Below are 9,626 nucleotides of genomic sequence, written 5' to 3'. Positions count from 1 at the left end.
TGCTCCAACACCGTTCCCAGCGGGAACACCGAGTCCTCGGGACCGCCGCCAGCTCTCCCCATGTCCGCCGAGCGCCGGGAGGGGGCTTTGCTCTGCGCTTTTAGCAGCTGCTGGAGCTAGTGTACGGGGTGGGGAAGGAGGTGGAGCTGACCCCGATGGGGCTCTCGGACAGCGGGGTCTGCGGGGTGCCGGCGGGCACGGACACGGCCCGAGCCTCCACCACGGCGGCGAGCAGGCGCTGGTGCTGCTGGCGCAGCATGTCGGCCAGCAGCAGCGGCAACGAGTTGAAGCTGGCGCTCAGCTGCTCCAGCTTGGCCTCCAGGCTGCCCAGCTGCTTCTCCAGGTCCTCGCTGCGGTCGTTGAGCTCGGTGATGAGGTCGTACATCACGTTCTGCATCTACGGAGGAAAAGAGCCGGGGTTGGTTGGGGCAACAAGGTGGAAGCATTGAGCTGCCACCCCCCTCCCGTGCAGCAATGCAGCCCCCGACCCTTCCTGTGGCTCAAAGTTCTGCTCCTGAGCCATCGCAGCCGGAGGTTTCGCCTGCTCTGCAACACAGAGCCCGCTGCTGTCAGCTCACATCAGGCCGCCCCGGGGCTCTGCAAGCTCAGCACAACGCAGGGAGGAAAGAGCGAGCAGAGGGGACAGGGACAGGGACAGCAACACTGCCAGCTCGCTCCCTGCGTGGAGCCTTCAGCCTCACACACCAGCAGCGGATGGCAGTGGCTGCTGAGGCTTAGTGATGCTCTGCAGCCTCTGCTCCCATCTGTGCCCCAGCAAAACAATTAACGGGGCTCCTCCGTGCCGCTCCCAGGCCGCTCTCACCCACTCCAGCCCCACTGCCGCGCTCAAACCCTCCCGCAGAGCCCCCCCCGGGGCAGAGCTGCCCCCATAGCAAAGCATGGAGGGGACTGGTTGCAGCCAGCTGCTGCCGGGATGCAGGCGAGGATGGGGCCCCAGAGGATGCTCAGCCATCTGGGAGCCGCACTCCGGATAATCCCCATTGCTTTAACTCCTTCCTGCCAGCAGAACCAGCTGCCCCCCCCCCCCCCCCCATGGCCCCTCTGTGCCAGCCCAGGATGAGGGGTGGGCACATCGGGGCCGTGGGGATGCATCCCAGCGCAGCAGACACCGCACACCTGGTGCACATCTGACCCCCCCCCTCCTGTGCCGGGACCGGTGCTTGGCGCACCCGGTTTCCGCTATAAGGAGACAGGAATGATGAAACCTGGGGGCTGCTGAGCCCTGAGCATCCCCAGCTGGGCCGTGGGGCGTTCCTATGGGGCGGGGAACACAGAGCCCTATTGGAAATAGGGTGACCTCCCCATCCCCGCTTGTGGCGTGCTCTGTTCTGCGCACAGGGGCTGCGAGCTGTTCCCGCTGACAGCTCAGGAGCCGGAGCACCGCAGTCAGCCAGGTCCTGCCTGGGGTGTTCCAAGGGAGGAGGAACACGGGGCCGCGGGGTTACGGGAGGACTTGCCTTTGAGAGGTCGACCAGCGTGTTGGCCTGGTCGCTCAGCTTCCGCTGCTCCATCTTCACACTGCGCAACCTGGGGAGGGAGGAGAGCGACGTGATGCACCCCTCTTCCCAACTGCAAAACGCTGCAGAGACCTTCCCATTGCCAGGAAATGGAGAACCGTCCTGTGGATGGGCTGGGATCCCCTCCCCAGGCTCAGCCCTCCTCACTGCCATCAGATCCTAGAGGGACCCCATCCCCAGGCCCAGCCTCCTCCATCGCCATGGGATCCTAAAGGGACCCCCTCCCCAAGCTCAGCCCTCCCCATCTCCATGGGATCCCAATGGGACCCCTTCCCCAGGCTCAGCCCTCCCCACCACTGGGGGATATCAGAGAGACCCCCTCCCCAACCTCACCTCTCCCAGTCACCGTGGGATCCCAGAAGCACCCCCTCCCCAGGCCCAGCCCTCCCCATCACCATGGGATCCCAGAGGGATCCCCTCCCCAAGCTGAGCCCCCTCCCCCTGCCGCAGCACCCCATGGCTCCCCACTCACTGGTGGATGGCTTGTAGGAACTTCCTCTGGTGCTTCCGGACTTTGGCGTGGTCGATCTTTTTCAGCAGCTTGGTGTGCTTGTAGATGAGCCACGTCTCCCGCAGGACATTGGCCGCCGCGTTCTTGATCTGTAAGAGAAGGGCAGCGGGTCAGCGGCCCCATCCGCCGCAGCGCGTGGGATGAGTGATTGCACGGAAACAGCGCTCTGGCCCCGCTGGGTGCTGCTGGTTGGGATCAGAGGAGCTGACTCGTCCCAGCTGGGAGCTCCGTGCGCTGGACCGGATGTGTGCGGGGTCACGCATGGCGGAGATGGAGAGGTCTGGGCAGAGTGATGGGCCCCGGCCCTGCTGCATCCCCACCCCATCTCCATCCTGCCCCAATGCTTTGGGGAAATGTGCTCCAGCCGTGGGGCTCCTCAACCCCTTTGCCCCCTGGGGGTGCCCCATCCGGACCCCCCAGAGCCTGGCAGGGGGCTCACAGTGCCCCTGTGCTCTCCAACCCGCCTGCACTGCCCCTCACTCCATCCATCCCTTGCGCCAAAATCGACCCCAAATGGGCGCTGGGAGCCCCTCCAGCACCGCTGGGTTGCAAGCAGAGCTCTCCTCCTCTGAGCTCACACACAGCTGGGGACATGGGGACATGGCGTCTGACCTTGTGCCACCTGTGTCACCTGAAGTGACATCGATGCTGTGGCACTGCATGGTGCAAACGGAACCGGTTTGGGATTTACCTCCCTGAGTGAAGTGGGGTCATTCTGCAAGGAGACACCTGAACTTGAAACCCCAGTGCCACCGTGTGCTCTGCTCACACTGGATGTGACCTGGGTGTTCCACAGCCCCATCCCGGTGCCGTGTCAGGATCTGGGGGCTGCAGCCCAATTGGGACCAGCACCCACAGACCCACATGGCCCCGGGGTGCCGCACTGGGACGGAGCACACGGCAGCACCGCAGCACAGCGCTCGGCTGCAGCACGGAGCTGCTGAATCACCGAAATCCCGACACCGAGATGAGTGAGCTCATCTTCCACCAGAAGAGATGGTCCATCTCCTCCCAGGGAAGGAGAAAACACACGCATTTCCTCTCCGGGGTGCGGCCCCGCTCGCTGCATTTCACAAAGTGCTGCAAAGCGGAGCAGAGGGCTGATGCTCTTTGCTTTTACCCTAATGCTTCAGCGTGCTCTTCACTCAGCGCACTCAGCGCCGCGCTCCAATGGGACCGGCCCCAGGAACGCATCACCCTCCCCCCCCCCTCGGACCACCCCCCCAGCTCTTACCCGCTTGGTCAGCTGCGTGTCCATCATGAAATTGTGGACGTGCTTCTCGGCTTTGGTGAGCTCCAGCTTCCGGGCCACCACGGCCACCACCAGGGCCGTGCAGCCAGCGCCCTGCGGGGACAGTGGGACAGGGGGGGGCACGGGGACATCACTTGGGGACAGGGGGAACCTGCACCCCGTCCATTCCCACCCCAAGGATCACGGAACCGCATGCAAACCCCAATTAGTGGGCGCACCGCACGCCCCCCGGCCCCCACCCGCAAGTTGCACAAACCCCGTTATCCCGATGGGGGTAACCCAGTTTAACCTGGGTTTATGGCAGCACTCAGCCTCCCACCACGGCCTTGAGCAGCTGCCAGTGCTCCCGGTAATTAACGGGGCCGACTGACGAGGTCAGCGGTCCTCAGTGCCCATCGGTGCCATCCCAGCACCGCGTGTCCCATGGGATGGGGAACCCATGGGGAATCCAGGCAGAAGGGAGACACTGAGCACCCACAGGGGAGCAGCGATGGGATGGGACCGGACCCCATTTGGCCACAGCTGGTGGCAGCTGGCGCTGGCTTTGTGTCGGCAATGAGCACTGGATCCGGTGCACATTTGGGAACAGAAGGTGCCAGGCAGGGGACCCTCCTCCCCCAGGGCTCCGTGCCGCCTGGCTCTGCCCGTGCTGCTCCCCCTCCCTGCGGCTCTGGCAGAGGCCCATGACCCTGGCACGCAATCCTTTATTTATTAAAGAGTCATTAATTAACATCATGGGCTGAGCTGAGTCCTTCCGCGTCCCCGCAGCTCCCAGCATGCGCTCTTGGCTTTCACCACCCTTCCCCCTGCCAGCAGCACAGCCACCCCGGTGCCGCTCTTCAGGGAGCCCCAGCGTGCTACTATTGCACAGCAGGGCAGCACTGGGGGGTCCCCAGCCCAGGGGTCCCTGCCCCACTTCCAGGATGCTGCACGGTACCACGGTTCACAACATCTGCTGGTGGGGTGCTAGCCCCGGGACCTCCCCTCGGTGTGGATTTTTGGGTCGTGGCAATGCCACGTGCCATGGAGGATGGGGACAGCAGTGCAGAGCGGCGGAGCAGCCGTCCCCAGCTGCAGAGCTGAGCGAGCCGGGCCGGCTCACGGCCCCTTGGAGCAGGTAGACGGGGTCCTGCGGGTCGGTGCCGTGGGTGGGAGCGCTCCCAGCTGTCCCTGCTCCCCGTGGGATGCAGCAGCAGTTGGGATCGCTCGGTTTGATGGAAGCCAGACCGGCGGCCAAGGGATGCGCGGGGCCGCTGGTCCCCCCCCATCCGCTGCTTCCTATGGACAAGGCCATCCCCCACGCAGCTATGGGCTGGCTGCCCCCTCCCTCTAAGTGAATTCACCCCAAACCCTACAAACCAACAGCAAGGAAAGCTCCAGCAGCTCTCAAGGCTGTGAGACCTTGATGCTTGGGACAGAGCACTGGGGATGCCCGTCCCTAGAGCACCCCAACGCCCCCCAGCCCCCGGCCGGGCAGCGCGGTGCTTACCATGATGCCGGTGAGCAGACAGACCCCCTTCCCACAGTAGGTGTGCGGCACCATGTCCCCGTACCCGATGGAGAGGAAGGTGATGGAGATGAGCCACATGGCCCCCAGGAAGTTGCTGGTCACGTCCTGCTGGTCGTGGTACCTGTGTGTAAGGGAGGGGGGGGGCAGAGGTGTGAGCGTCACAGCTGGGACAGCACCTGGGGCTGTGGGGAGCGCTGGCATTGGGGACGGTCCCCAAAGAGATGGGGTGTGGGGCTCCTCCCGCATCGTGCAAAGCAAAAGGGATGAAGAAGAGCGATGCAGAGGGACATCCCAAACCCACAGCGATTGCACAATTTCCGTCACAAAAACCAGAGGAATAAAACCAAAAAATCCAGCAGTGAGGGCTTCTGCTTTCGGTCAGAGCTGTCACTGCGGCACGGTCCCCCCCACCCCCCACCCCCCCCGGTGCCACGTGGCTGATGGCAGAACCAGATGTGGGGCTGCAGGAGGGCGGGTGGGGGTGGAGAGGAGCCCCCACCAGATCCATGGGGTAGGGACACACAGATCTCACAGTAAGAGGGCACGGGGCAGAGCAGCACCAATAGGACCCACCAGGACCCACGTTTGGGATGGCAGCACGGTGCAAGGGGAGGATGCGCTCAGCAGGAGCTTTGCTTGAAGCAAACCTGAGCCATGCCACGAGCTCCCCACCCCGAGCACCACCAGCCCCACAAAGGGGGGACCCCATCCCCCAAGTGTTCATGAGCTCTGTTTCCATTCCCCCACCTCACATCAGCTCCCAGAGCACCATGGGGCACATGCAGAGCACCCCCAGATCTGGGGATGCTGTAAACCCCTGTGCAGCCCCACCGGACCCCACTGCCCCTCTTCCTGCCTTTATAGGGTTAGGAGAACCCCGAAGCCCCCCAGAGTGGGCACTGCACCCCACAGCCCCCCCTCCACATTGCCGAGCCCTGCCTCCTGCATCCCCCCCCCCCCGCAGCAGCAGGTTTCTCTCGGCCTCCTCGCGAAATCATTAGAGGAAAAACAGATGGAGCTGTTGGCAATTCCCTGCAAATCGATTCATCCAAGCCTCGCAGCTCGTAACTCGCCCAACAGTTGGGTTTTCTCCTCTTTCTGCATTTTGTTTTTCTCCCCCTTCCCCCTCATCCCCCCCCCCCACCCCCAAGTAACTGGAGACCCCGATGGATCAGCACAGCGGGAGGAGGCGGCAGAGCAGCGCAGAGCTGCAGAGCACGGCCGCGCCGTGACCCTGCAACGGATCCCCCCCCAAAATTGGGACATTTTCACCCTCCCCCCGGCACCAAACCCACCCAAACCCCGCACCACGTGGGTGTGCACCCACCCCACAACACAGCCCCAGAGGAATTCATGGTGCTGCCATCGCAGCGGGACGGGATGGGAACGAGGGGCTGCAGAACCCCCGGACAGAGCGACGCTTTCTCTTCCCAGAAGCACTCGGAGCTCATAAACAGGAGCAGCTGGCACCGGCACCGGCGCGGCGCGAGCAGGAAGAGGGGCGGCCGCACACGCCAAGGGCTGATGCAATTGTTTAGACCCGAGCGCTGGTTTCCGTCACCCCCTCGTCTGCGCTCCCCGGAAAGAGCATCACCCCGGCTCAGAGCGGAGCACGAGGATGCGCTGCAGCAGCACGTGCTTGGCTGTGGGTTCGGGAGCGGGCAGGAAATCCAGCGTGCAAACAGCCAATGCAAAGTGCAAAGCATCCCTGGTGCAAAATGCCAAGCCCGTTGGTGCAAGATGCAAGCATCCCTGGTGCAAAATGCAAAGCCCATTGGTGCAAAATGCAAAGCCCGTTGGTGCAAAATGCAAAGCCCGTTGGTGCAAAATGCAAGCATCCCTGGTGCAAAATGCAAGCATCCCTGGTGCAAAATGCAGCTGCTACCCCCGGTGCAAAATGGAAACACCTCCGGTGCAAAATGCAACCACCCACCAGTGCAAAATGCAAACATCTTCGGTAGAAAATGCAACTGCCTCCCCCTCGTGCAAAATGCAAACAGCTCCGGTGAAAAATGCAACCCCCTGGTGCAAAATGCATCTGCCCCTCAGAGCCAAAATGCAGGAGGGGAGCAGGCTGCACGCACGTGCATGCACACGTGTGCCGGCCGCGGGCAGCGCAGCAGTGCCGGCAGCACCACAGGCAGCGGTGGGGTGAGGGTTGCTAAGAGACTCACTGCCTCCGGAGGGATGTGGCACCCGGGGGGGGGGAAGGGAGAAGGGGGGGAACGGCGCCTGGAGCGATGCCACGGCCTCAGGCATGCACCCCCAATGGTGCCACCATCCTGGGGGTGCACGGAGGGGACGGAGCCCGTGGGGCTGCCAGGGTGGGGACACGGGGATGCGTCCCCTCCCTGCATGCACGTTGCTGTGCGTGGGCACGAGGGTCCCGCTGTCACACTGGGCCAGCACTCAGGTCCCCTGCATGCTGCAGAGCATCGCTTGGGGACAGCGCGTGTCCTCACTCTGCGTGCCCCCACTCCCTGCACGTCCCCACTCCATGCATGACTCCACTCTCTGCATGTCCCCGCTCTCCGTGTCCCTGTCCCCTGCGTGACCCCACTCCCTGCGTGCCCCCACTCTGCAGCGGTTCTCCTGCATCATTCCCACTCTTCATCGCTAACCACTTCTTTATTTCCACCCTGCTTTCAGCCAGAGCCCCTCCGATGCAAAACCCCCCACCCTGCACCGCTGGGAGCCCCCCACCCGCCCGCTCCCTTCCAGGTGGTACAAAGGAGAACCCCCCCGACACAACGAGGGCACGCAGCTCTCCAGCCCATTCTAATGGCCTCATTAGGAGGAGCAGGAAGAGCAGCGCCGTCTGGAAGAGCTCCTACAACCCCAGCACGACTTCCACGCTACGGAGACGTTCTCACGCGGTTCTGCGCAGGGACATGGATGGGACCACGCGGTGACACCAAGGAGGAGGAGGAGGAGGAGGCGGGGGGGGGGGGACGGATGGGGTGACCCGGCCCCACGTCGCTGAGCCCGGCACCATCCCGCCGCGGCGACTTAAAGGGATTTCATGCGATTGAGCTAATCCACTTAAAGCAAATCATAACGCGCATTTGTCTTCTGGAGCGCTCTCCCGCAGACAGCCCGCGCGCCCCGTCTCCATCCTCCTCGGGGATGCGCTCCCAACGGGCACCGCCAGCAGGGACAGGGTCGGGGACAGGGACAGAGCGCCCAACCGGGCACCCAGCGCTGCCCTGCTCGTGGCTCTGCATCCCACACAGGATGCTGGAATGGGGACAGCCCCGTCCCTGTCCCTGCTTGGGGTGCACCCCACGTTGCGTGGGGAAGAACTGCTCCCAGCATCTGGGGCACTGGGACGGCCCCGGTACCACGGGGACGCTGGTGATGCCGGTGCATCGTGGTACCCGCTGGCACCGGTCGCCACAGCAACGCCAGCGCCGAGCGCCGCGCTGCCATCCGGCAGTGGGTTTGGAAGCGCCGTGTTGTCATGGCACTCACTCACAGGCAGCTGAGCTGCACCTCTCCCCGTGCAAATCCCCCCCCCTGCACCCACCAAAGCCCCACACCTCCCCACCGCCATTCCCAGTGCACCTCCTGGGTGTCCCTAATCCTCATCACCATTCCCATGGCACCTCCTGGGTGTCCCCAGTCCCCATGGAGCCTCCTGGGTGTCTCAATCCCCATCTCCATACCCATGGCACCTCCTGGCTGTCGCAATCCTCATCTCCATGACCCATGGCACCTCCTGGGTGCCCGCAATCCCCATCATCATCACACCCATGGCACCTCCTGGGTGTCCCCAATCCCTATGGCACCTCCTGGATGCCCCCAATCCCCACCATCATCCACATGGCACCTCCTGGCTGTCTCAATCCTCATCTCCATGACCCATGGCACCACCTGATGCCTGCAATCCCCATCATCATCATCCCCATGGCACCTCCAGGATGCCCCCAGTCCCCACCACCATCCCCACGGCACCTCCTGGGTGACCTCAGTCCCCACCACCATCCCCATGGCACTTCCTGGATGTCCCCAGTCCCCACCATCATCCCCATGGCACCTCCTGGGCACCTGCAATCCCCATCATCATCATCCCCATGGCACCTCCTGGATGCCCCCAGTCCCCACCACCATCCCCATGGCACCTCCTGGGTGTCCCCAGTCCCCACGACACCTCCTGGGTGTCCCCAATCCCCACCACCATCCCCATGGCACCTCCTGGGCGCCCGCAATCCCCATCATCATCATCCCCATGGCATCTCCTGGGTGTCCCCAATCCCCACGACACCTCCTGGGTGTCCCACACCTCACCTCTCGCACACCCGCACCGTCCACGCGGCGATGATCCAGAGGGAGATGCTGAACACCAGCAGCACCGTCCCGGGGCAGATGGTCATGAGGGTCTTCATGACGAAGCGGGTGTTGAAGTTGATCTTGTTGAGGGCGCCGATGCTGCGCGACGAGGCGTCGGTGAAGAGCTTGCTGTGCAGCAGCATGACGCGCGCGATCAGGTAGAGCCGCAGGAACATGGGGATGGACAGGATGATGTCCACGTCCGCCTCCGCCCGCGAGGGCGTGTAGGAGAACGCCAAGCGCGCGGTCCAGAAAAATTTGTACTCCCCGGGGATGGGGTGGATGGCACAAACCAGCATCTCCAGGCTGATGTAGAGGATGCGCTCGTACGTCATCGCGATCCGCCAGTCGTCGGCGCCGTTGTCGATCACAAAGAGCTGCCGGGAGGGAAAGCGCGTGGTTATGGGCAGCCATGTGGCATCCCGTGGTTATTGGTGGACCTACGGCATCCCATGGTTACTGGGGCCCTATGGGATTTCATGGTTA

At 63.7% G+C, this 9,626-nt stretch overlaps 1 protein-coding gene across 1 annotated transcript in view; it reads right to left on the bottom strand.

Moving 5' to 3' along the window:
- Positions 1-6: 6 nt before the first annotated feature.
- Positions 7-9,626, bottom strand: part of KCNN3 (potassium calcium-activated channel subfamily N member 3) — a 19,167-nt gene continuing 9,547 nt past the window's right edge. The window contains exons 3-8 of the mRNA XM_021383086.1: positions 9,099-9,517; positions 4,791-4,932; positions 3,284-3,394; positions 2,011-2,138; positions 1,479-1,548; positions 7-397 (exon numbers count right to left, since the gene is read on the bottom strand). Coding sequence (XP_021238761.1) covers positions 101-397; positions 1,479-1,548; positions 2,011-2,138; positions 3,284-3,394; positions 4,791-4,932; positions 9,099-9,517 — 1,167 coding nt within the window. The 3' untranslated portion in view covers positions 7-100. The remainder of the gene's footprint in view (positions 398-1,478; positions 1,549-2,010; positions 2,139-3,283; positions 3,395-4,790; positions 4,933-9,098; positions 9,518-9,626) is intronic.

The sequence above is a fragment of the Numida meleagris genome, unplaced genomic scaffold (assembly GCF_002078875.1).
Source record: "Numida meleagris isolate 19003 breed g44 Domestic line unplaced genomic scaffold, NumMel1.0 unplaced_Scaffold332, whole genome shotgun sequence".
Classification (NCBI taxonomy): domain Eukaryota; kingdom Metazoa; phylum Chordata; class Aves; order Galliformes; family Numididae; genus Numida; species Numida meleagris.
Note: the sequence above shows the minus strand (reverse complement) of the source record. Positions and strands in the feature narration are given on the sequence as shown.